Raw genomic sequence first — 27,085 nt, forward strand, 5'->3', positions numbered from 1 at the left:
TATAATATAAAAATGAAGTTTGTGACTTCTTGTCTATTTGTGTACCCCATTGCAAGAAAATGGCTGGACTGATTCATACCAAATTTTGAGAATATATTTGGGATGGTCTGACTTAAAATATAGTTTGTTTGGCATATGAAAATTTTATTCTAGGGGTCCTGGGGAGATAAGCAGTCATTCTCCAGAGAAGCCGACTCTAGTTAAATAAGAGAGGCCCACATAGTCACCAACTGGAAAAGATGCACCAGATGGGTTTGGGTCCACTGACAGAGAAAACAAAGAGTGGTTTCCAGTGAATGTCCAAAATAAAGGGTCACAAGGTAGACTCTTCAAATGGAAGGCCTCGGTGTACAAGCTGCTTTCCACATGGGGGATGGAATCAGGTGTCCATGTGTGTAAGGACGGTTAACGATTCTTCTGAGCGGAGCCGCTCTTTTGGATCTTAAAGCTTACATTTGCAGACTATTTCCAAAAGATGATTATGAAATTGATAATAATCAGTGTCCCTGAGGAGAACCACAGATCTAAGATAAACTGGATGTTTATTTTTCATTGTGTATCCTTTTGAACTGTTGGCAGTATTTTCCATGTTTGTATATCAAATCTTTTTTCTTTTAATTTATGAGATACTTCAAGCATACAAAGAAGGTATAGAGGATATTAAAGTTAGTATCTTTGTATGTAACTGCTGGCTTTGACGAATCTTGATGTTTTGCCATATATGGTTGTATTGAGAAACCTACAGCTCTCGTCCTATGTCTTTCTCCTTTACTGTCACACAGAACACTCTGACACTTCTGGTCACCAAAAGTGTACGTGTTTTCCCCACAGCAAGCAATTCTGTGACACCGGCTGGGTGTCCTACAATTTAATTCAATTCTGACACTCCCTACATGGAGATAGCATCAGATCCCACAGGTTAAGGACTCAGTCCCAAGACACTCCCCCTACTCAGATGTCAGTTGCAAGTAGTAAGTCCCCAGGTCACACCCAACTTCTGACTTGGCTACAAATAGGAGGTTCCCATGACCTCCTCCCATTTGGATTTGATTATTTGATAAAACAGCTCACAGAACTCAAGGGCACCCTTACTTACGTTTACCAGTTTACTAAAGGAAATGGTAAAAGATACATTTGAACAGCCAGATGAAGAGATACATAGGGGTGAGGTCTGGGAGGGTTCCAGGTGCAAGAGCAAGGTTCTGTCCCCATGGAATTGGGGTGTAGCACCTTCCTGGTACATGGATGTGTTTATCAACCTGAAATCTCTTTGAACCCCAATTCTTTTGGATTTTCTACATAGACAATCATGTCATCTGCAAACAAAGAGTGTTGTTTTTTTTTTAAACAAAGACAGTTTTATTTCTTCCTTCACAATCTGTATACCTTTTATTTCCTTTTCTTGCCTTATTGTATTACAAGAACTTCCAGTAAAATGTTGAAAAGCAGTGGTGAGAGGGGACATCCTTGCCTTGTGCCCGATCTTAGTGAGACAGCGTTGAGTTTCTCACTATTAAGTATGATGTTAGCTCTACGTTTTTTTGTAGATATTCTTTATCAAGTGAGGATACTGAGAGTTTTTAGTCATGAATGACTGTTGGATTTTGTCAAATGTTTTTTGTGCATCTATTGCTATGATCAAGTGAGTTTTCTTTTTTAGCCTATTGATGTGAAAGATTACATTAATTGATTTTCGAATGTTGAACCAGCCTTGCATACCTATAATGGTATAAAATTCTTTTTACACATTGTTGGATTTGATCTCCTAATATTTTGTTGAGGATTTTATGTCTATGTTCATAAGGTCTATGGTTTTGTTTTCTTGCAGAGTCTTTGTCTGGTTTTGGTATTAGGGTAATGCTGGCCTCATAGTATGAGTTAGGAAATATTTCTTCTGTTTCTATCCCCTGAGCGAGATTGCAGAGAATTGGTATATTTTCTTCCTTACGTTTGGTAGAACACGTAGTTAATCTTAACAAATAAGAGGATCAGTCTTGATAGAAAGGTGCTAGGGGCCTGGAGCCCTACCATCTACTCCTCTTTCCCCTGACATACCTGTAGGAACCTTAGGTTTCCATAGAATACAGTTTGAAATCACTGATCTAGACTATGGATTGATAAAATTTCTCTATAAAGGGCAAGATAGCAAACACTTTAGGCTTCACGGGCCATATGGTCCCTGTTGCAACTATTCAACTCAGCCACTGTAGTGCAGAAGCAACCACAGATAATACATACATTTGAGATGAAAATGTGTCTATGAACTATTTAGTGAAAGAAGCAGGTTACAAAACATCAATACTAGTAAACTGGTTAAACCGCGTATTGAGTGCTTACTACACATCAGCCACTGTGCTAAATGATTTATGTGGATTACCTTGTTTAATTCTCAGAACTACCCTACAATATAAAGGCAACGATCTCCAATTCACTGATGGGGAAACAGAGATCTAGGTGGGTTAAATAACTTGCCAGTAACATATGGAGCGGGGATTTAAACCCACGCAGTCTAACTCCAGAGCCTGAGCTTTGAAATGCTACAGTATATTGCCTTTTATGTTTACTTACATATATTTACATAAGCCTAAAAAGGATCCGGAAGGAAATACACCAGAACGTTAAGTGGACTCTCTTTGTCATGTAGAGATTATAATGGGGGGAGTGATTTATACATAAGATGGTTTCACTTTTTTCTAATTATTCTGTATCATCATCATAAGTTAGATATTTCCACTAGTAATATAACAATACCGCCAAATGAGGCAGAAGGACTTTTTCTTTCTAAAGATCCGTCCAGTTCTAACATTCTGGAATTCCTCGAGGCCTCTGCCATCTCCAGAGTTTGGTCGGAGGAAGAGGCACAGGCCTGGGGTGATAGTGGGAAGGTCTGGAGAGCTTGTCTCTCTGCCCTGGAGGGCGCTCGAAGCTCTTAGAGATTCCAGGCTGCTCCACCAGCCTCTAGCCTTCCACCTCTCCCTCTAGCCCTTCCTACCATCTCAATGGCTTTTCTGGTCTCTCTAATTACCAGGAACATGGAGGGAACCACAGCTTCTGTTTAGACCAAGAAAAGGAGTTAGATACTCACAAACGGCTGCCTCAGAGAGGATGATTTCCAAATTGGACCCTGGGAGGGGCAGTGACTGAGCAGGATAGGGGCCAGGTCTGATTTGGGGGTGCGGCCTGACCAGGCGGCCTCAGTCTCCTTTTATGGAGCCATCGGATTCAGGGACACGCTCCCCAAAGTGTAAAAGTGAGTGCCAGCACTGACCCGGCACGTGCCACACGCACACGCGCACGCTAGGTGCTTTATGGGCCTTACCTGTGAAGAAGGTGCCATCCAGGGCGGAGCCACAGTTCCCCGATGAGGACAGATTGCAGCGTAACCTGCCCAGGTTCCCCTGTGTGAGGACCTCGTGCTCTCCGGACTCAGTCCAGCTCCTTCCGCGCTGCGCAGGGAACCGTGTGAACGGGCCTAGGAGTGGTGGGAGCCCAGGGCTGCCTGGCCTTATGGTGTTTTCTCGGCTTCCACTATCAAAAGGGCATCAACTTCCCTGGCGGTCCCGTGGTTAAGACTCCGCGCTTCCACTGCAGGGGGAGCTAGTTCCATCCCTGGTTGGGGGACTAAGATCCTGCATGCCGTGAGGTACGACCAAAAAAAAGAGGGAGGAGGGGCATCAACGAAGAGGCTAGTGACCAGGTGGTCTGATAACTCCAGCTCCGTCCCTGGGGAAGTGGTGGGCCAGGGAGGGGGGTAGGGATGGGAAGGGGAGAGCGAGTTCTACCTCTGAGGAGCCATCATGGGGAGGGGCTGGACTGATGCCCCGAGTGTCAGGATGAACCCAGCCCCAGTCGTGAGAAGTGCCAGGGAGGTGAGGGTGGGCTCAACGCCGGAACTTTCCCCCAGAGAGCTGTCCAGAGCGGAGCCAGCTGCTTGTGGCGTTCCCTCGCAGGGGTAGTGTGCAGGCCAAGGCTTGGGGCCCCACTGTCGGGTGTAGGGGGGCGTGGATGTGGACATTGGGCTGGATGACCAGCCAGGCCTTCTTTTCAGAGATCCTGCAATGATAGCAGCAGCCAAGCTGAGCGCTCGCTGTGTGCGTATATCACTCTGAGAAGAAGGCATAGTTATTATTCTTATTTTACAGATGAGAAAACTGAGATCCTGGACAGTTAAGCGACTGGCCCAAATTCACGCAGCTGGGAAACAGCCAGCCAGGCTGGCACTGAACCCATCCGTTTGTCTGCACAGCCTGCATTCTTATCTGAGATCCAGCTGGCTTCTAGCTGTCTGGGGATGTGTGGTCCTAAAAGGATTAGGATACTAGGAGGCCCTGATGAGCAGACCGATGGGGGATAGCATCCTTATTTCCAGAGGCTTTGATATTTTCTTTCAAGGCTCCAACTGGCAGTCGTGAGATTTGCAGACCTTCCCCTTCTTGGGAAGCAGATTAGGAGACTCGCCTCGTCCACTTAAACTAAGTGGCCACAGCCCCTAAAGACATGGAAATCTAAAAGCAGCTCTGCCGGGCACTCCCCAGAAATTACAGACTCGCGTTTTGAAGAGACTGTCCCTAATTAAAGGAGGCTGCCACAGAGAGGGCTGTGACCTGAACAACCACTGCTCTCCTCCCACGCAGCACAGCGCTTGAGGGTCCATTTTCCTTCTCAGAGTCTGCAGGGTTGAAAGGACCTAGATCCGAAGACTTTCAAATTCCAGTTTTCAAACTTCAAATTGTATAATTGTGAAACTTTTTGTTCAAAAAGCTTGATTTGTGGAACGCCACCATCAAGCATTAGGCATGTGATGATCTTAAGTCCCACCATAGCCACCTGAGGTAGGTATATTATGATCCCCATTTTACATATGCGGAAACTGAGTTGCACAAAAGAATCAGTTACTTTCCCAAGGTCATGCAGTTATTAAGTGGTGGAGATGGAATTTGAATCCAGATCTGCTCAAGTCCAGAGCGTGGCTGAATATCTCTGGCTGTAAGTGGAGGCTCAGTAGGTAAAGCCATATGTTGAGCTGCCTTGGTTTGGCATCTGAGACTGTCCCCTCTGCCCTGTGGAGCCCTTGGGGAACCTGGCCAGCACCAGACAGCAGTTTGAAAAACTGGAAACAAGTCCAGTGTCCATCAACAGTTGAATGAATAACACGTTGTGGTATGGCCATGCAATGGAATACTACTCAGTGATAGGAAGTGAGTACCTATCGCTGATACCTCAATAACATGGGTGAATTTCAAAGTCACGGTGCTGAGTGGAAAAAGCCAGACAAAAATGAGTGCATTCTGTATGATTGTTATTTATATAAAAGTCTAGGAACTGCAAACTAATTGATAGTAGCAGAAAGCAGATGGTGGTTGCTTGAGGGGGGAGGGAGGGGTGGAAGGATTTCCAGGGGGCCTGAGGGGACTTTCCCAGGTGATAAATGTCATCACTCTCTTGATTGTGGTTATGGTTTCATGAGCCTGTATGTGTATCTTTAAAAATTACATATAGGCTTAAATTGTGTACAGTTTATTGAATGAAATTATACCTCATTAAAGCTGTTAAAAACAAAAACACTTAAAAGTCAAAAACTTGTACTTAACAGGAGGCAGGGACAGGAGATGACTTGCTCAAGCTCACTCAGAGCAGACGGGCTCCCTCTGCGGCCCACCCGGTCACGGTCACGGGCGATGGACCCTCTCCCGAGTTCGTGGGGGCTGTGCGGCTTCTCTCCAGCCCTGGGAATGTCAGCACTGGACACGGTAAGGCTTTGGCCACAGGGTGGGGTGGTCGACCGAGGCCAAGGAGCCGGGAACAGTGAGCCCCAGGGGTGGCTCCAGGCTGCTGTACTCACACCAGGGACCTTTGACAAAAACATAACCCTGCTAAAAGGATCAGACCAGGTGATCTCCACCTCTGTGAGATTAACTCAACAAGGGCCTCCTGCACACCTACCACATGTCTGGGTCTGTCCTGGTCCGCTGGCTTCCAGGGACCAGATGAAGATGAATGACATGAACGCAAGGGCAGGACGCACAATAAATGCCCCCCAGGTGGCAGCCATTATACATCCATCAAATATCCCCTCAGTGCCTGTTCTGTGCGCTGAGGGAATAGATACGTGGCCTGATTCTTGAGGACAGGAAAGACACGTGGACAAAAAGCTTTGCCTCAGCCCCGAAGCTAGTGGGATAAATGCCGTGAGGGCCAAGAGGAGAAATAAATTACTTCCAGTTGTGGAGAGGTTTCATGCAGGCTGTGGTATGCAAGGGAAGAAAAGGAATTTGTACACGGAGACAGGCAGAGATCATGCCATTTCGGGGCAGCATAAACAAACGCAAGGCATGTGGGAGACACAGGAGGCGCGGCTGGCTGCAGGGGGGGCTGGAAAGGCTGGGCAGGTGGGCTGGGGTCAGGTGCTGGGGAGAACACCTGGGTGACACGTGGACACATCTGCTCCCCCCCCGCCACACCCTGCCGTGTGATCTCATTTGCTCCAGCTGCTTGGGGCCTTGGCCTCAGCTGGAAACCTGGATTCCGGCAGGGGGGAGGGGGTAAGAGAAGAGCCAAAGGAAAGGAACTCCTCCAATGACCACTCGGCCCAAGACACCAGTGTCTTTATCCTTGGGCATTCCCAGTGGGCCAGCCAGCCTGAACCAGGTCTCCTGGGAAGCTGTGAAAATGGAAAAACTCAAGTTTGTACTCCCAGCGCCCACAGAAACTGTCTTCAGTGTCTCCGTGGATGGTCAGAGCCAAAGGACACTGCCATCTTGTGGCCAAGGACCCTAGATACCATGAGGGCAAGGAGAGTCCCTGTGCCCCCAAGGGACCACAAAGGCAGAAATGGCCGAGACTTGTTTTAGTACTCTCATAATGGGACCCAAATTATGCTAGCACACAGTTCAGAGTTGGCAAAGTCTTACGGAAGGCCCCTGAGGTACAGATATGGTGCGTTGTGCAGGTGAGGAAACTGCCTCTGGGAGAGATGAGGTGACTGGTCCGAGGTCACAGGTGGCCAAAGGCAGCGCTGGTCCCCAGTCACTGCCCAGTAGATGGTCAAAGCAGTGATTCTCAATGTGTGGTCCCCAAGACCTTTCAGAAGGAACACAAGGTCAAAACTATTCACACAAGATGCCTTTTTCTCTTTTTCTTACAATCATGCAGTGAAGTTTCCAGAAACTAAATGCTGTGCAATGACCTTATCTCACCTGATGGCTAATAGGATATATGCTTGTGTATTCTTGTGTTTCAAAAATTCCTGTTTTAATTTCTAATACGGCATAACCCACATAACCATAAGGTCTTTGAGATACCCAGTAATTTTTAAGAGTGTAAAATGGTGCTGGGATGAAACAGTTTGAGAGCTGCTGGCTTAAAGAAATATTTTAAAAAAATAAGTAAAGCTGTACAAACTAAAACATTCCCTTTGTTTTGATATAATTGCATCAACTCTGTAAGGCACTAACTTTTAGGCTGACTGGAATTCTAATTGCCATTTCTACAAATCTTTGATTAATTAAATACCCACAAAAAATGTACGTGAATAGAGAATGTTCACTGAGTGATTACTGACAAGCACTATCTAAGCGACTTACATGAGTCCCCTCATTTAATCCCCACAACCACCATTTGCAGGAGATGCTGTTACCACATTTTATGCCTGTGGACACCAAGAGGTTACGTGGCCCAGCTGGGAGGTGTGGAGCTTGGACTCTATCCCAGGCAGTCTGTCTTCGCTGCCTCTTCCCGTTATTCTAACTGCCATACAATTTTACCTCCCTTAAATGCGATTCACTTGACAGACAAAAGTTTTTCACAATACGGAGTCTAAGAAAGTAGTGAAAAGAAAAAGGATCACCCACCTGACCCAACACCTTCACTTATAGATGAGGAAAAGTGAGGCCCAGAGAGGGGAAGTGACTTGCAAAAGCTCACACAGCAAAGACTCAGAATCCATCGGACCTCTTTCGCCCAGTTGGGAGCTCTTAGAACTCCAACCCAAGCAAGCACTGCAGTTATCTCCTTCAGAGCAACATGGGAGCAGCACAGCACAGCACATAAGCAAGTGACATCAAGACCAGGCAAGAGACAATATCTCCAGCAAAATCGACTTGACTTTATTGCAAGGAAGCTACAGAGGAGCAGGGCAAGTGAGGGTCTCCGCAGGAACTACCATCGCTGAGCAGGATTGTCAGGTTCTAGATCTGTCTGGAAGGCAGGAGCTGGCTCAGCATCCTGGAAGAGATGAGAAGTGAGGTGGAACACAGGTGCCATCTGCTGGGCACATGGAGACATTACAAAAGCAGTAAAGGTTCACTAAGAGGCAGTTGTACGGGGTGAGGTGGGAAACCCAGGTGCTGGAGCAGGACTAGAACCCCATGTCCAGCCCTGCACGCTGCTTCTACCAAGACTGCCTCTTGGCAGTCTTGACCAGAACCCATTGATCTTGCTAAGCCGATCACCGCCAAGGCCCTCTACTGGGGAACTCCCAGGGCTGCTGGGGCACCTTCCCTGTCCTGTTTCAACTTATACCAGGAGGGCAACAAAAAAAATCACGAGCAAACAAATCTGCCGAGAGCCAGACGATCAAGGAAACTTCAGAACCAATAAACATTCTATCTCTGGTTCCTGAACCTGGCTTCAAATCAGTCATTGGGCAGCCTCTTAAAACAAACTCAGAGACAGATGCTGCCTGGTGTGTGGGATAAAAGCTTACCTGATCAGTGATTCTCACCCAGTGCCGTGCATATGAATCTCCAGGAGCCTTTTCATACTACACATGGTTACTGACAGATGTGCAGATGAAATTATATGATGCCTGAATTTGCTGTGAATATGGGGGTGGAGAGAGCGGGCCATGGATGAAATGATGGCAATGACTTGATAATCGTTGGATCTGGGTGATGGGTACGTGGAGATTCATTTTACTATCCTACTTGCATAGGTTCGACACTTCCTATAATAAAAAAGCTAAAATTAATTAATTAAAACTACTATGAGAACTATCCAGCCATAGAAAGGAATGAAGTACTGATACATGCTAAGCCTGGGTGAATCCTGAAAACATTATGCTAAGTGAAAGAAGCCAGACACAAAAGGTCACATAACGTATGATTCCTTTTATATGAAATATCCAGAATAGGTGAGTCCAGGGGGCAGAAAGCGGATTAGTGGTTGCCAGGGGACGGAGAGAGGAGGCAGTGGGGACAGCCTAAATGGGTACAGGGAGTTTCTCTAGGGTGATGAAAAGTTTTGAAACTGGAGAGAGGTGGTGGATGTACAACATTGTGAATACACTAAAGGCCAATGAATGGTACACTTTAAAATGGTTAATTGCATGTTACGTGAATTTCATCTCAATAAAAAAAAAAAGAGCCTACTATGAGAAAAACACACATTAAGCTACACATGGTTTACAACAGGCAGGTATTGCTTTTTTAGTCAAACAAAATTCACATGCTCACGTCGGGAGTTTCCAATTCAAAGTGTCTACACTGGGGCTCCCCAACGTGTGTAGCCAGCTGAGGAAGTTTTTTTCTCTTCCCTCCCTCCACCCCTCCTTGTCACAGAGACTTTTATAAACACAGTCTTACACGGAGGCCCAATATAAAACAGGGCTACTTGGGATACATGGAGGGGCCTAGGGTCCCACCCACCCACCCTCCCCACAAAACCCTGGGGATGCAGGAACCACGTGATGAACACTGGTATGGTGGAAACATTACCCTCCCTTTAAGGATCATCCTTCATATTCAGAGGGATTTCACAGTAACCTCCACAAGGCAGGAAAGCAGGGTAGAGGTTATAGCCCCATTTTACAGGAGGGAGGACTAAGTCTCAGGAATGAAAGAGAAGTGTCCAAAGTCAGAGTGTGAAATGAGGGCAGAGCTAAACACTAGACTCCTAGAATACTGATTATTCATCCTGGGCTCATTCCTGAACATGGTTCATCCATGGGCAGAAAGGGGATGACGAAGACAGACACATCTGACAGCTCATGATTTGCACGTGATGTCACCAGATACACAGGACACTGCCACGGCTCAGATTCCAACGCACACCTTTAGGAAGGAGGCTGCAGCTGAAGGTCACTGCCATGGCCCACCAGTCAGTTGTAGTTGGATGCCTGATTCTCAGCCTGCCCCTGGCACTCACCTGTGTGGGGCTTTGGTCAAGTCACTTCCCCTTTCCAGGCCTCATTTTTCTTAATTACAGTGAGAGCACTGACCGACATCAGGGATGTGGCGATTGTTGTAATACACGCGTGGAAGGCACTACAGGGGCAGTGACTGCTAGGAGGGCTGTGGTGTGAAGGATTCTGAGACTGTGGCTAGGCACGGAGGGCAGGAATGCTGGATGGATGACTAAAGTCTGCCCTGGTTCCACAGTGAAGGGTGCTGGCACAGTGCCACTAACCTCCTTTCTGGATTATGTAAAATCAAAGGGAACATCCAGCTTAAACACGCTGCTGTTTTTTGTTTGTTTGTGTTGTGTTTTTCACCTTTAACAGCTTTATTGGGGGTGTAACTGACATGCTATACGTAGACATATTTTAAGTGCACAATGTGATAATCTGTAACTTATCAATTGAATACACCCACATATCCTCACCACACTCAAGATAATGAACATTTCCAACCCCAAAGTCTCCTCCTGCCTCTCCTTGCCACCCCACATCATCAAGCAATCACGGATCTGCTTTGGTCGCTATAGGTTCGTTTGCATTTTTTAGAACTTTATATAAATGAAATCATACAGTATGTGAGATTCATTGAAGTTGTTGCATGGACAACAGTATTCAATCGTATGGCTATACCACAATTTGTTTATCTATTCACCTAGTGATGGACGTTGGGTTGTTTCCAGCTTTTGGCTATTACAAGTAAAGCTGCTCTCAATATTTACAAGTCTTCATATGGACAGTGCTTTCCATTCCTCTTGGGTAAATACCTGGCAAAGGAATGGCTGGGTCATATGGTAGGTTTTAAGAAACTACCAGATTGACCACAGTATTGTTTTTGCACCAGTCTGGGCAGCGGGCATGCTCAGGAAGCTGACAACAGTTCCAAGTGGGGACAGAGGCCAAGGTGAACTAACTCACCTGGTCAGTGCACAGGACCACAAGGCTCAGGGCGTAGGTGTCACCTCTGATGGGACCGTTGAGTTATCAAAGCAAAAGACACACTGCTCAGGGCCATATGCTTAAACTTAAACCCTGCTGATCATGAAACGTACCCCGAAGTCATAGAGGGGACCCTGGGAGACATCACGTAGTGCTCTGTCTACTCACAGGGGGCTGGAAGGAGTCCCTGAGCTTGTGATTTGCATTCGGTAGACACATATTTTGTTGCAGTGTCGGGGCCTCACCCACCTGCCCACTTTGGTCCATCCTGCAGGCTGGGGGCCCAGGCCCTCGCTACTTGGGGCCGAGGTAGGAAACGGCCTTTCCTGTTTTCCCCAGGGTCTCCAGCAGAGTGTCCACGCTGTGCTCAGAGTCGACACAGACCTTCTTGTTGGGCAGGTCAATGTCAAATTGAACTCCTGCAGGAAGGGGGGTGAGGGGGGACAGAGACGTTCCCAGTCAGGCTCCTGAATTACTGACCACCACCCTTCCCCTCTCCTCTAGACCCAGGGTCGGCACACTTCTCCTAAAAAGGGCCAGAGAGCACATGTTTTAGGAACTGTGGGCTGCATAGTCTTCTGTATATTGTTTTTACAACCCTGTAAAAATGTAAAAACCATTGTCAGCTGTGCAAAAACAGGCTGTGGGCTGGATTGGGCCCAGGGGCTGTAGTTTGCCCATCCCTGCTCTAGATGGGGGCTTTAAAATTTTTTTTTTCTTAATTGCAAAAGTAATACAGACACTCTTTTTTTTTTTTTTGGCCATGTCACACGGCATGTGGGATCTTAATTTCCTTACCAGGGATTGAACCCGTGCCCCCCCTGCAGTGGAAGCACGGAGTCTTAACCACTGGACTGCCAGGGAAGTCCCCAGATACACCATTTAAAAAGAAAAAAGGCAAGCATTTCTAAATAAAATTTGAAACTGTAAGGCCCCTACTATTTCCTACCTCTAAGGATCACTGAACAATAGGGCCCCTATCCAGTGTTTCTCCCTGATGGACAAATGAAAAGTAATTCCCCAAAGTGGCATCATACTCTGTAAACAGGTCTTGCTATTTGTCACTTTCCAATGTCCAGGATATCTTGCCATCTCAGTGCATACAGACTTACTTCATTCTTTTTTAACAGCTACACCATATCCCATAGTGTGGATGTACCATCCATCTACTCAGTCCCCCTCTGAAGGACACTGAGGTTGCCTCCAATCTCTCACTATGATCACAACAATGTAAACATACTTGAAGGTATCTTATAAAACTTGTGAAAATATTTCTATACCATGAATTCATAGAATGGAAATTGTGGGGCAACAGACTGGCACACTTTATTTTATTTTTTTCATTAGCATTTCATGATGTATTTCGTTGAACATTAAGACTCCTATGCACAGGGACCCATAAGTCCTGACAACTGCTTTCTAGAATCCGAACCACTCTGATAAAAAAAGCCCTGGTGTGTTTAAAATTCAGATTGTTGGGCCCCATTCCAACATTTTGATTATGACCAGAATGGTTTGGTCTGAGATGAGGAAGCCAGGTGGCAGAACCTTAGATTGAGGAAGTAAGTTCCAAAGAACCACTTCTACCCCATCACTGACCCGTCTTTCCAACATGACTCAGCAAAACCTTGTAAAGATCATGAGTTTTCCCCCCTTGAGTCCCATGGAACAGTTAAGGGCACATTCTCCCACTCATTTATAAATTCAGAGCATACAATGGCAATAGGCCTTTCAACGATATGTCCATTATCAACAGGTAGCATTCTCACTTTCACAGTGAGAAGCCTCAAATTAGGTAACCAGCCAAGGCCTTATTCTAAGTGTTGGTGCCATCTCTTCCATACTTTGAGGGGAGCTGGCAAAGGAGCCCAGGTCTTCATTCCCTAACTAACTCCTAGAACCCGTTAGGTGGGTTTCGGTACAGGTAGGGAGGTAGAAATGCCAAAGAACCTACACTCAGACCAGACAAGGAAAGCACTTGTTATCCTTTAATGCAGCGGTCCCCAACCTTTTTGGCACCAGGGACCGGTTTTATGCAAGACAATTTTTCGGCCGCGGGGAGGGTGATGGGGGCGGGATGGCTCAGGCAGTAACGCAAGCAAGCGATGGGGAGCGGCAGATGAAGCTTCACTCACTCGCCCGCCGCTCACCTCCTGCTCTGTGGGCTGGGGTGGGAGGGGGTGGTGTCGGGGACCCCTGATTTAATGAATCTCCCACCATGTGGCTTCAAGCTACCAGGACACAAGCCCCACCCACATCCTTAAGCTCCTCAACTCTTCTGCTGAAGAATTTGGCCTTCAGGATGACAGGCTGCTTTGGGAGCCTCCCCTTCCCCAGAACTTTGCAGTAACCCCATCGCACCACATCAGTGACAGGAGCAGCTCCAGTCTTGTTCTTGGCAGCATTTACCCGTGTCTGCTCACTGACCAAGGTCCACAATTTATCAAGGTTGATGGTTGGGCAGAAACTCTAGTTCCTCTTTAAGGGGTAATGCCTCATACCAACTTTCCCAAAGTATCCCGGGTGATATTTGTCAAAGTTGATCCTGTGGTGATGCATGCCACCAGCATTACCGCGGCCTCCCGGGTGCTTCCAGTGTTTGCTGATGCAGCCGTGGCCGTGGCTCAGGTGGCCCCTAAGTTTCCGGGTCTTCCTTAGTCCGGATGGCGTGTCGGCGGCCGAGACGAAAGAGGAAGGCCTCTGCAAAGTCTCGCGGGCTACTGAGCACAGGGGCCTAGCACACTTTAAATGTTCATAGGTTTTGCAAAACTGCCCTCCTAAAGGGCTGTGCCCATTTGAAGCCCCTCGGTGGCATAGGGGAATAGGTACAAAAGGGTCTTCTTGAAACAACAGAGGGAGAATCCCAGGCCTGGCTTCACCACCGACTGGCTGGGTCCTGCCCATCACAGGCCTCAGGTTCCCCATCGGTACATGAAGCAGTTGGGGTCAGCCAGCCCCTGTGGGCTCTCCAGTTCAAGTATGCCACTGGTCTGCGATTCCTCAGGCCCAGCACTGCTCATCTGTGGCCCCGACTAACTCAGAAAACCCTTCTGACCCTTCTTAAGAGGCCACCCCAAGTGGGGATAGTAGTGAAAGAGGGAGAGATACCTGCCCAAGCTCAAAGGCAGATCCCCAGGCACCAGTGAAGGGGCCTGAAAAAGCACACGGCACGGGATCTAGTCCTAACCTCTGACTCTGTACCTAATGGATACCAGGGAGAGGGCAATGTACCCTGGCTGCGCTCCGGGTTTTGTCTTTTGGTTCAGAAGTGTCTCCCTCCTCTTTGGAGCAAATATTCTGGTGGCATCATAGAGCTGGAAGACACTCTGGCGTCATCTGACCCAGTGGATTTCAAGCTGCGTTTCTGGCAGCCCAGGTCCCTGGACAGGTGTCCTGGAGCCAGCAAGAGCGAAAGCAGGCCCTCCCTCACTTCATGCAGAGCTGGTGCTTGTATAGAGGGGCTTGTGAGCAGAGTTACACGGTTAAAGCATCCACAGCAAGGCTGAGAGGCTGACCTTCCCATACGGTAGCTGGGGAAAGCCAGGCCCCGGGAGAGGAGGCCAAGGTCACATGGCAAGTCAGCAGCCAGGTTCTTTTCACTGTTTCAGATTCTTTTACAGTTCAGATTCCAGTTTACAGTCTAGAAACCAGCCACGGACTCACTGTGGGACACTGGGCAAGTCACTTCCCCTCCTGGGGCCTGGTGTCAACATCCCCATTCCACAGACGGAAAGTACAGCTCAGAGGACGGTGTTTAGTGCTAACGAGATGACATCCACATGAAAGCCCTTTGAAAACTGGATGTTACTATTGTCCAGGGTTAAAAGACTGACTGCCCCAGCACTACCAGAACTATGATCACAGCTCTGTCATTACTTCATGGAGCCCCAGGACCAGACCCCAGCCCTCTCTGGGCCTCAGTTTCCCCAGATGAGAATTGAGGGGACTGGAGGAGATTAATGGTTTTCTAAATACACCCAAAAGAGGTGCTTTAGGAGTTCTGCACAGGACTGATGCAAAGTTTATTTCTTAAAATGTTACTGCTTCTAAAAATCTTAATAGAAAATGACACTCAAATGTGTCACATAACAAAAGTTATCACACTGGAGATGAATGTAATTACCAACATACTAAGTAGTACTGCCAGGGCTCCACGTGGCCAAATCCCAGCTCTGCCACTACTGGCTGTGTGATCCCAACAGGTTACTTAACCTCTCTGAACTTCAGTTCCCTCCTGCTTGGAGATGGTCAAAGAAGCTACCTGAAATGGTCAGGGTGTGGGGCTTCCCTGGTGGTGCAGTGGTTAAGAATCCGTCTGCCAATGCAGGGGACATGGGTTCGAGCCCTTGTCCGGGAAGATCCCACATGCCACGGAGCAACTAAGCCCGTGTGCCACAACTACTGAGCCTGCACTCGAGAGTCCATGAGCCACAACTACTGAGCCCGCGTGCCTAGAGCCCGTACTGTGCAACAAGAGAAGCCACCACAATGAGAAGCCCATGCACCACAACGAAGAGTAGCCCCGGCTCACCACAACTAGAGAAAGCCCGCGCGCAGCAATGAAGACCCAACGCAGCCAAAAATAAATAAATAAATAAAAGAAATTAAAAAAAAAAAAAAAGAAATGGTCAGGGTGAGGATTAAATGATGTGATCCACGGAAGCCACGAAGCAGAGTACTTGGCATATGCTAAGTACTCAATACGTTTTGGTTTTACTGTTATCAGCTTAAACTCAAGCTTCTCCTGCTCCACGCCTACATGCATTTAATATAAGTGTATCAGTCTCCCCACCCCACCCCCATCCGAGGGCCACACACTCACCTCCCAGCTTGTTGAGGACCCGAGTGACTGCATTAGAGCAGCCTTCACAGGTCATGTCCACGGAGAACTCGTGCTTCTGAAACAAAGGGGACCATAAGCCAAGTCCTGCAGAGGGGCCCCAGCGGCCCCATGCCCCACTAGCATGCAGGCCCACTCGGGGGCCAAGACACAGGGCAGAGAGAAAGGCAAGATCTGGCTTTCATCAGGCTCCCCAGTAGCCTGTTTCTGAGCCCCACTCTCTTAAACTGTACAGTAACTAAGGGTTTCTATATCTCACAGGTGGTTGTGTTAAAGGAGAGAATCCCTCGAAACCCTTTAGCAGCGTCTGGGACACGCGAGAAGAATCACCTGGGAAGGTAGTTTAAGATGTTGGTCTCTAGTCGCACCTTCAAAATCCTGATTCTTCAGCTATGGGGTTGTCTCAGGATCACTAATAACTCTAATGTGGGTGGGCCCCATGCTCTGAGCAGTGCTGATCTGGTGGTCTTAATTATGCATTAAAAGATCACTCTCTGCATTAGACTCACCTGGCAGCTTACAAAAACTATAGGTTCCAAGGGGAGAAAGTGGGAGGTGGCGAGCGTGGGATGAACTGGGAGATTGGGATTGACATATGTACACTAATATGTATAAAATGGATAACCAATAAGAACCTGCTGTATAAAAACAAACAAACAAACAAAAACTATAGGTTCTGGTCAGCAAGCCAGAGGGCTGAGGCATCTATTATGGTCAATAAGCTTCCCTGGTGATTCTGAAATACGGAGACCACTGCTGCCATCCAAGTGCTTCAGAGGCAGCACCTGAATGCTGGGAAGGGAGAGAATTTGCCTGGGCTCCCAGTGAGCTGAAGCTGGGCCAGTAAGGGAACCCAGGCTCCTGAACTCTCCATGAGGGCTCAACATTCTACAGTCTCCAGGATATCTAACAAACCACGGGCCTGAAGGCAAGCTCCCAGAAGATGAGGCTTTGTTCAGTTCACTGCTGCATCCCCAATACTTGGAACAGTGAGTGCCTGGCACAGAGTAGGGGCTTAACACATTTTGCTGAGTGAACAGATGATTGACACAGCTGGTTGAACAACCCTGGGTCCTTCCTTTGCTTTCAAACAAAGGTTACTTATACCAATACTTCCTTTATTTTAAATCTCTGGAAATGAGACCTGGCTTCAGATCCCAGCTCTGGCACTTAGTAGCTGTGTGGCCATGAGTAAGTTACTTAACTCCTTTGTGCCTTGGTTTCTATATCTGCAAAATGGGGATGAAAGTCCCTCTCCAGGCTGGTGAATGGGATGAACACAAGATTTTAAGTGTGGTAGCCCAGCATGCAAGATGGCCCAGTGATCTCTGCCTCCTGGTATTTATGCCCTTGAGTAGTCCTATCCCACAATGTCTCAGGGTTGGCCTGTGTGTCCAGTAGAATATGGCTGAAGTGACGTTAGGTGGCCTTGGAGGCTAACGCATAAAAGACACTGTGGTTTCTGCCTTACTCTCTCTGGGATCCTTCACTCTGGAGGAAGCTGGCTGCCATGTCCTAAGGACCCTCTGGCAACCCTATGGAGAGGTGCACATGGTGAGGAGCTGAGCCCTCCGGCCAGCAGCCGTGTGAGGGAGCCAGCTTGGAAGCAGATCCTCCTTCAGAGGACCACAGCCCCGGACAACATCTTCACTGCAGCTTCCATGAGAGACCCTGAGCCAGAAATACCAGCTAAGCTGCTTCCAGATTCCTGACTCTCAGAAACTATAAGTTAATAAATATTTGTTGTCTCGAACTACTAAGTTTTGGGGGTAATTACTCAGAAGCAATAGTTAATTCATATGTTAGGTAAAGAGATTGGAGCCTAGTAGTAGGTTCCACTGGGCTAAAAAGTTGGCTATCGGGGGAATTCCCTGGTGGTCCAGTGGTTAGGACTCTGTGCCCTCACTGCTGAGAGCCCAGGCTCAATCCCTGGCCGGGGAACTAAGGGGAACTAAAATGCCACAAGCCGCTCGGCGTGGCAAAAAAAATTTTTGAAAAAGTTAGCTATCGGATTATTAGTATTACTTTGTTCCACTTCCGTTTTTTCTGTCCCTTTAAAAAACTATGGCTACGTTTTCCATGGAGCTGTTCAAATCTATTATCTCAATTGGAATTCTGGGCACAGCACTGTATCTTGCTGGAAGACCTCAGGCAAAATCCCTGCCCTTAGGGGCCCCAGTCCCCTTATCTATACCAAAAGGGCATTAGCCAATTCAGTTTCCTCAACTGAATTGTATAGAAGAATCACAGGGGTACTTGGTGACTGGGCAGCTCTGCAGGCAGCTGCCTCAGTGAGCTCTGTAGCTCTGGGTGGGCCCTGTGACTCTCCATTTGTAACCCACTGAGGAGAAACAGAGGGGTAAGACCACACACCTGAGAAACATCGGTCTAAATGGCTTCTCAGGCTCTTTCCAAGTCTCAAACCACCTTTGGGTCTGGCTTACCATCATGCCGTACAGGGGAAACTGAGGCCAAGAGTTAAGCAGTTTGATTTTTTGGTGCTGAATTACATAACCATCATTACAAAGATCATGACACAACCAGGAGACCACTATTTTATCGAGGCCAAATCTGCAAAACCTGCCTTAAAGAAAACGGTTAGTCTTCCTTTTTTTCTAAACACCTCTAATCCCTTCAGCTCGTTTTGTGACTATTCGACAACCACCACAGCAAATTCTGGAAATAAGGATTTCTAGTGAGGATTCCATAATCTTGTCTTTAATGAGTGGTTCTCAGAACAATGGTACCAGCATCACCCAGGAGCTTGCCAGACTGCAGACTCTCAGGTCCCACCCCAGGCCTCCTGAATCAGAATCCTTTTTTTTCTTTTTTTTTTCCAGAATCCTCATTTTTAATAAGACACCCAGCGCATTCCTGCCCACATTATAGTTTGAGATGCTGCTCTAGCACACAAACTGGCAAACTATAGCTTGCCTGCCACCTGGTTTTATGAAGTTTTACTGGAACACAGCTAAGCTCATTCATTTACTTTCACACTAGAATGGCAGAGTTGAGGAGTTATAACAGACAACATGGTTCATGGAGCCTTAGGTATTCACTATCTCGCCCTTTAAGAAAAAGTTTGCTGACTCCTGCTCTAGAATAACTGGTAATCAAGATTCATCAGTGGTTGGTACCTGTACACCCATCCAAAGCTTTAATGGGTTTGTAAGACCAACATAAAACCCAAATCTATTGAGTGCCCACTATATGAAATGCTCTTCATATAGTATCTCAGTCCTTACCCAGCCTGGAAAGGGAGCTAGTCACCGTACTATACTTAGGAGAAAACTTGAGGTTCCAGGGGTTAACTAAGCCACCCACAGTCCTGTGGTGGGTATGCGCTGAGGCTGGGATGTGAACCCAGGCTTTCCTGGCTCCAGGGACACCTTGCTGGTTCTGGACCAGCAAATGGGGCTGCCACCCCCCACAATGATGACTCTTAGCAGGAGACCTGAGATGGGGACACCTTGTGAAGGAGCCCAAGTTTTTGCTGCCCGAGGACCTGAAGTCAACACATCTCTAAAGCTTTCTGTTGTTGGCTACAGAGAGCGGGTCTCCTTCCATCCTGCACGGTACAGAGGTCAGAAGCCAGCAGACGGCTTCCGTTGGGCAATCATTACAATTCAGTCCTCTCCTTCTCCACCTCTGAGTTGCAAAAGTAAATGTGGGGTTGTGGAAAGTCTCCTTCCTGCGCAGAGTAATCCTGTCTTTACAGAGAATCCCAAGGCCGGCCCCACCACCGAATGCTTGACTTTGCACAGTCCCAACCCCTCAGAGCCTCTGCTCTGTCACCTACAAAACGGGTCCTGTAACGTCGAGGAAAAAGCCCAGTCATCTGTGCAATGCTTTAACAGAATCTCAGAACTGGAAGGGTGGGAATGGAACGGGGTCATACTATCCAGAGACGAAATGCTTTCTCAAATATCCGGAGCATTCAGTTTTTGAACACCCTGATGGTTGGGAATTTACTATTATTAGAGTGCCTACTATGTGCCAGGCACTGTCCATGCATGTCCTCGTTTAATCATCACAACAACACCATGAGGTAGGCATTATTATTATCCCTTCTTGACAGATGAGGTTAGGTCACTCACTCAGAGTGACACAGCTAGTGAATAGCAGGGCCTAGACCTACCCAAGCCTAAACTTTTAGCCACTGTGGTCCTTGTTAACATAGGGTTGAAACCTGCCTGCCTATAGTTCTACCGATTTGTCCTAGGTCTACACAAGACCTACCATTTCTTCGGGACTATGTCAGTGGCTGAGCTACATATTTTACTGGCATTTTTCCAGTTACTGCTAATGACAGCCCTGTGAGGTCAGTTTTTACCCCCATTTTACACTGAGGAAATCAAGGCACAAAGAGGTAAAACAGCTTGCCTGAGGTCACGCAGCTGGCAAGGGGGGTGGGGTAGGGCACAGACTTTTCAAAGAGGTTTCTGAGATTCCAAGTGTTTTGTTCGAGAAACCTCTCAGGTGACACATTAATCCCTTTCCAGTTTTGGTGTGAGTCTCCTTCAGCTGTTCATCTCGTGGTATACGGCCAAGTGCCCTCTTCATTCGGATCATCCACTCTGGTGGGTCTTTTGTTTGTCAGAATTCCCAGAAGTGAACATAGAATAGAGCCATCCTCAAGCTGGCCTTTCCCTCACTGCCATCCCCCACAAAAGGCCGGTAGCCTCCGCCATCCCAGTCCCAGAGTGATTAATGCTGTCCTCTGACATTGCCACAGGCAGATTTGCTCAACTGGGAGGGCTGATTCTGTCAGGTTCTTTGTGCATACTTTGTGTTGTCTGAGGATTTGTCTCAAGGCACCTGGCAAGACCCAAGGGAAATGACACCTGAGATGTTTGTGGCCTGGCCCAGGGGGCCTCTGGCTCACCTGTCAGCTGCCCAAAGCTAGGCTGCTAAGACACAGGGCATCTGTGGGACACCTCTGGGTACCCACTTGGTGCAAGGCCAGAAAACCAGGCACCCTGGGGGAAAGTGCTAAACACCACGACTCCAGCCAGTAGCCCCGGGATGCAACTGGAATCAGAGCTTCCTCCCAAGCCGGTATGACTACTTTTGTTGGACATGTATCATGTGGTGAGGTCAGGAGAGACTGGGCTCCTGAAGATAAGGGGCTTAATCCTGGCTGCACCCATCTCCCAACACCACCTTGAATAAATTACTGGGATTTTAATGTTTGTTTGTTTTTATCTGCAAAAGGCCTTAATCTTTTACCTACAAAATGAGGCCATGAGTCTTATCATGTATATTGGATGATAAGACTGAGTGAGCGGCTCATCCCGCCCCAGACTCTGCCACTGAGCAACTGGCGACTTTGGGCAGGTCCCTGAACCTCTCTGGAGCTCACAGGTTCAGGTTCATAAAGTGACCTGTAGGAAAGGTTAAAAGCACTGTCTCCATTCAGTGTGGCCCAGCGCTGACCTGAAACTCAGACACAGTGGGCAGAGGAAGGGAAGACAAACACGGATCTCTGAACTCCTGCCCTGTCCGGGAGGTAACAGTCACCCCCAGCCCCTCTCTCAGGCCAGCTCCGCAGGAAGGGGCATCCACGTGGGAGATGCAGGGACTAGCCATCCCAGTTCCGGATCGCCACCGACTCCCTGTGTGACCTCCAGCGACTCTCTGCCCCTCGCTGGGTCTCAGTTTCCCCTTCTTTGCAGGGAAGCTTTAGGCTTGTAATCGCTTGGAGGCCTTGCAGCTTCGATGTTCTGAAGCCTGACTGCCAGATAAAACTCCCTTGGGATCCGATTTTCGGGAGGGTCGCAGAAGCTGGAGGCTGGGTGGGGAGGGGTGAGAAGAGGGGCGACAGCTCCGGCCACGGCCTGAGCCCTTCAAGAGGGACCTCTGGCCAAAAGGCGGTGCAGCCGAGGCGCAAACCGGAGGCCGCGGGTCTGCGCGGGGCGGGGACGGCGCGACAACTTACCGGCATGACTGAGGAGCTGGCTGCAGGGACGGCGGCGGCGGCGGCGCTGCTTCCCCCGGCTCTGAGCGCTGACGCCGGTGCGCTTCCGGGTGTGCACGCGGGCGGGAGCCGCCCTCTGGCCCCGGCCCCGCCCACTCCGGTCCCGCGGGCTGGCAGCTGCCTGAAGACCGTAGGCCTCCCCGCCTCCTTCCGGCCGGGACGGGGCCACTGGAGCCCCGCCACGACTACTCCAGGCGGTGGGCGGGATATTAGGCGAGCCTGCCTCGCTTGTTAGCCATTTTTAGAACTCCTGCTCCGCGTCAGCCTTGTATTAGGGGGCTGGGAATACTGCCCCCCCCCCCGCTGTGAACAGGACAAACTCCACCCCCCACCCCCATCCCTCCCTCCCTAGAGGGACAATCTCAGTTACTCCCTCAGTCAGTATTTGTTGAGTGCCAACCATGGGCCAGGCACTGTGCTAGGCATCCAAGATGCAGTAGGGGAAAAGACACAGCCTAGTAGGGAGCCAGAGAAGCAGGCGATGATAATGCAAGATAATGCAAGTGTTAAAGGAACTGTGTCTTTGGAGCGAAGAAAGGATCTCTAACTCAGACTGGAGTGGGTGGGGCGGTTCGTGAAGAGAGGAGGCTTCCAGAGGAGGAAGTTTTCGTTCATCTGAAGATGGAAGATGGGCCAATTGGGAAGGAAAGAGACAGAACAGCATGTAAAAGTTGAAAGACATTAGAGGGCATGCCTTGGGAGGCAGAGATATTCAGACTGAGGGGCAGGCACAGAGAGAGATGGAGAAACGAAGCTGCAAAGACAGGAGACCCACAGATGCTCTAGGACACTTACAAAGAGGTGTACCAAGACCCAGAACTTCAGACACACACACGCGTGCACACACACGCGTGCGCACACACACACACACACACACACACACACAGTACCAGGCTGGTTCTGTCCTTGTAATATCCAAGGGGCTCCCTCCAAGTTAATAGCTTCAAAGATCTCTCATCACTAGAACTGCTTGGAGACCTTATTAAAAACTCAGATTTCTAGTCCTTTCATTAGATACACTGTCCCTTAATTTCCAGGTGTATTTTTAGTCTGCGTCCTCCTTCTGGTTTGGGGAACCACGTTGAGGAAAACTATAGTCTTTTTTTTTTTTTGGCCAAGCAGTGCGGCATGCAGGATCTTAGTTCCAGGGATCAAACCCGTGCCCCCTGCAGTGGAAGCGCAGATTCTTAACCACTGGACGGCCAGGGAAGTCCCAAACTATAGTCTTAACACATACATGAAACCTTTTTGAGAAAGTGTGCTGATTGTTGATTTATTGTCTCTTAGCTCCAATTCATCCTTTTTTTTTTTTAAAGAGCTCATTCATGTAATTTTATTTTTTTAAATTTTATTTTATTTTTTATACAGCAGTTTCTTATTAGTTATCTATTTTATATATATTAGTGTGTATACGTCAATCAAAATCTCCCAATTCATCCCACACCACCACCACCGCCCCCAGCCACTTTCCCCCCTTGGTGTCCATACGTTTGTTCTCTACATCTGTGTCTCTATTTCTGCCCTGCAAACCTGTTCATCTGTACCATTTTTCTAGGTTCCACATATATGCGTTAATATACGATATTTGTTTTTCTCTTTCTGACTTACTTCACTCTGTATGACAGTCTCTAGATCCATCCACATCTCTACAAATGACCCAATCTCGTTTCTTTTTATGGCTGGGTAATATTCCATTGTATATGTGTACCACATCTTCTTTATCCATTTGTCTGTCGATGGGCATTTAGGTTGCTTCCATGACCTGGCTATTGTAAATAGTGCTGAAATGAACATTGGGGTGCATGTGTCTTTTTGTCCAATTCATCCTTTTTGCCTGCTTGTGAAAATCTGGGCCCATTAAACATTGTTTTTTCATTGCCTGATGGCAGGATGTTAAGCTTTGCCGGTAAAGGCTCTGGAGAGACACTAGAGGAGAAAAGCTTTTCCTTTCTGATTCCAGTGTGCTCACTCTCCAGACTCTCGCAGTATGTGTGATTGGCCTCTGCCTAGCTTCTGAGGATGGCTTCCCCAGCACCAGGCTCCTGCTGTGTACAGGGACCAGCAGTACCTAGCAGCCAGCAGCTTCTCCCATTACCTGCCCTGCTTATGCACTTTCATAGTGTAACTACAGTGAGATGATTCTCTGTGAACAGCTTTCTCCAGCATCCTAGAGGGCAGTTTTCCAGCTCAGAGGGTGCATTTCTAGCAAGTTCCACCAGCATGGTACCATAGCCACTCCTCTGCCATTCACAAGGGTTGGATTTCAGCCTGGGTGTGTGGGGTGCAGGATTCTTCTTTGGGCACTCCACTTAACTATTTTAGCCCTATGGGCAGTGGCTTCTCCCTGAATCTGCTACTCCTATATTCTTTAGAGTTCTGTTTACTTCTTACTAGCCAATCCTTCATTACTCTAGCTCCATTATAATCTTTAAACTCTTCTATTTCTAATTATGGTGTGGTTTCCCTCTCCTGATTGAACCCAGACTGATTCAGGGAGTGACAACTTGCCTACTTCAGTTTAGGAAAGAGGATAATGGTTCCACCCTTAGTCTAAGTTCAAGGAAAACAGGACATCCCTGGTGGTCCAGTGATGAAGACTCTGCCCTTCTGTGGTTAAGAATCCGCCTGCCAATGCTGGGGACACGGGTTCGATCCCTGGTCTGGGAAGATCCCACATGCCGCAGAGCAGCTAAGCCCGTGCACCACAACTACTGAGCCTGCACTCCAGAGCCCGCAAGCCACGACTACTGAGCCTGCGTGCCACAACTACTGAAGCCCATATGCCTAGAGCCCTTGCTCTGCAACAAGAGAAGAGACGACAATGAGAAGACCACACACTGCAACGAAGAGTAGCCCCAGCTCGCTGCAACTAGAGAAAGCCCACGCACAGCAACAAAGACCCAACGCAGCCAAAAATAAATAAATAAATTTTTTTTTAATTAAAAAAAAAAAAAAGACTCTGCCCTTCCACTGCAGAGGGCACGGATTTGATCCCTGGTCCGGGAATTAAGATCCCACATGCCACACGGCCAAAAAAAAAAAACACTTCATTTTTACGTTCAAGGAAAACAGAAGGGGTAAGTCTAAACCAGGACCAGTCGCTGACTCACACTGACCCTAGATGACTAGGCCCACCAGCATGGTGAGTAAAAGGGGCATGGATATTAGAGCCCGTCCTAATCTGCTCAGGCTGCTGTGAGAAAATACTCTATCACAGACTGGATGGCTTAAGCAACAAAAAGTTATTTCTCACATTTCTCACAGTTCTAGAAGCTGGGAAGTCCAAGATCAAGATGCCAGCCCATTTGGTTTCTGGTGAGAGCTCCCTTCTTGGCTTGCAGACAGCTGCCTTCTTGCTATGTCCTCACAGGGTCCAACTAGCTAGCTCTGGTGTCTCCTTCTCCTCTTACAAGTGCACCAGCTCTACTGAATTAGGGCCCCCCTCTTTTAACCTTTATCACCTCCTCACAGGCCCTGTCTCCAAATACACTCACATTGTGTGTGTGTTGTGGGGGGCCTTAGGGCATCAACTATGAACTTTGGGGGAACACATTTCAGTCCATAGCAAAGCCATGTATACCAGAGTTTGAATCTTAGCCCTATCATTTACCAGCTGTCTATCCTTGGACAGATTGCTTTACCTCTCTAAGACTCAGTATCCTCACTTATAAAAGGGAGCAGTTTGGGACTTCCCTGGCGGTCCAGTGGTTAGGACTCCGCGCTTCCAGTGTGGGGAACACGGGTTCCATCCCTGGTCAGAGAACTAAGATCCCGCGTGCCATGCGGCATGGCCAAAAAAATAAAAATAAAGTGTTTAAATAAAAGGGAGTAGTTAAGATAACTATATACTTTTTTATCCAAAACTCTAGCTGGTGAAAGGGGATACCGTTAATAATGTTGTCAGGACAACAGGCATATACCATGACTGTTCCAGGGCATATGGTTCCCTCAAATAAACCTACACTGAAGTATTGTTTGGAGGAATATATATGGTAATGTATGCATATTGTCTAGCACATTGCTTGGCACAGGGTAGGCATCAAAAAATATTGGAACCTAGTGGCAAAATGGTCACCTGTTAACCCTCCACCCCCTCCCTACCTGCCAGGTGTTTCCTAAAGGAGGGAGGGAGGGAGGGAGGAAGGGAAGGAGGGAGACCAGTGAAGGTAGCACTGGGGACAACTGTTGTTTTTTGTTGGTTTTTTTTTTTAATTAATTTATTTTTGGTTGCGTTGGTTCTTTGTTGCTGCGTGTGGGCTTTCTCTAGTTGCAGAGAGCGGGGGCTACTCTTCGTTGCGGTGCGCAGGCTTCTCATTGTGGTGGCTTCTCTTGTTGCAGAGCATGGGCTGTACGTGCACAGGCTTCAGTAGTTGTGGCCCGCAGGTTCTAGAGCGCAGGCTCAGTAATTGTGGCGCACGGGCTTAGTTGCTCCGCGGCACGTGGGATCTTCCCAGACCAGGGCTCGAACCCATGTCCCCTGCGTTGGCAGGCAGATTCTTAACCACTGTGCCACCAGGGACGTCCGACAACTGTTTACTGAGACTGGGGAAAGCTAGATCACTGTAGGAGGCAGAGGAGGGAGTAAAGGAAAGGCAGAGGAAGAGTGAATAGCTCAGAGAATTGGGGAGGAGTGGGTTAAGCAGAGAAAGTGCAATTTAATGATAAGCAGCATTATGAAAACTCACTAGAGATAGCAAATGAAGACCTGTCAAAGAGGAGAGGAAAATGTACAGAATTATAGTTCCTATATATGAATGTATACATAAATTCCATTTATTTACATGAAAATAAGCCTGAAATGAACTACAGCAAATGTTACTAGAAGTTATCTAGGATGGGTGCAGGATTACAGGCAAAATCCCAATGTACATATTATTTTTAAAATTTCAAATAATACAAAAAGATACAGAGGGAAAAGTCAGTCTCTGTCCTACCCTAATCCCCTCTTTTAAACAAAAGGCATACTATATACAGTTTTGCCCCTTGCTTTTCTCACTTTACAAAATATCTTAGAGATTGTTCTTTACTAGTACATGTCAATTCCCTTCATTCCTTTTAGCACTACATGTTGTTCTTCTATTCAGTTGTATCATAATTTATTTAGCCAGTCCCTATGGCAGAAACCTTTGGTTGGTTAATCCAGCACTCATTCCTAGTC

At 47.7% G+C, this 27,085-nt stretch overlaps 2 protein-coding genes and 1 pseudogene across 5 annotated transcripts in view; 1 reads left to right on the forward strand and 2 right to left on the reverse strand.

The window, feature by feature from the left end:
- SLC36A1 (solute carrier family 36 member 1) overlaps positions 1-7,063 on the forward strand; it is a 286,699-nt gene extending 279,636 nt beyond the window's left edge. The window contains exon 11 of the mRNA XM_036848438.1: positions 5,594-7,063. Coding sequence (XP_036704333.1) covers positions 5,594-5,595 — 2 coding nt within the window. The 3' untranslated portion in view covers positions 5,596-7,063. The remainder of the gene's footprint in view (positions 1-5,593) is intronic.
- A 1,019-nt stretch (positions 7,064-8,082) lies between these two features.
- ATOX1 (antioxidant 1 copper chaperone) lies at positions 8,083-22,021 on the reverse strand. Of its 4 annotated transcripts, none has more exons than XR_005019425.1 (5): positions 21,889-22,021; positions 15,933-16,008; positions 11,360-11,529; positions 8,705-8,944; positions 8,083-8,223 (listed from the first exon to the last, which is right to left on the reverse strand). XR_005019425.1 is itself a non-coding variant. In XM_036848441.1 (4 exons), exons 1-3 carry the CDS (start codon positions 21,892-21,894, stop codon positions 11,405-11,407), a joined length of 207 nt encoding a protein of 68 aa, XP_036704336.1. In that variant the 5' UTR covers positions 21,895-22,021; the 3' UTR covers positions 8,085-8,223; positions 11,360-11,404. The 4 variants fall into 4 exon arrangements, 2 of the variants coding, with proteins under 2 accessions (XP_036704336.1, XP_036704337.1); XR_005019426.1 differs by having other exon boundaries at positions 15,933-16,005; positions 21,889-22,006; XM_036848441.1 differs by lacking the exon at positions 8,705-8,944 and having other exon boundaries at positions 8,085-8,223.
- Positions 11,985-14,677, reverse strand: LOC118893177 (annotated as a pseudogene).
- Positions 22,022-27,085: the final 5,064 nt, after the last annotated feature.

Source organism: Balaenoptera musculus, chromosome 3, assembly GCF_009873245.2.
Source record: "Balaenoptera musculus isolate JJ_BM4_2016_0621 chromosome 3, mBalMus1.pri.v3, whole genome shotgun sequence".
Classification (NCBI taxonomy): Eukaryota; Metazoa; Chordata; class Mammalia; order Artiodactyla; family Balaenopteridae; genus Balaenoptera; species Balaenoptera musculus.

Excerpts from the sequence above, each read along its gene's own strand:
- ATOX1 (XM_036848441.1), bottom strand. Across the intron at positions 11,530-15,932 it reads GGTCCTCAACAAGCTGGGAG|GAGTTCAATTTGACATTGAC; the intron begins GTGAGTGTGTGG and ends CCCTTCCTGCAG.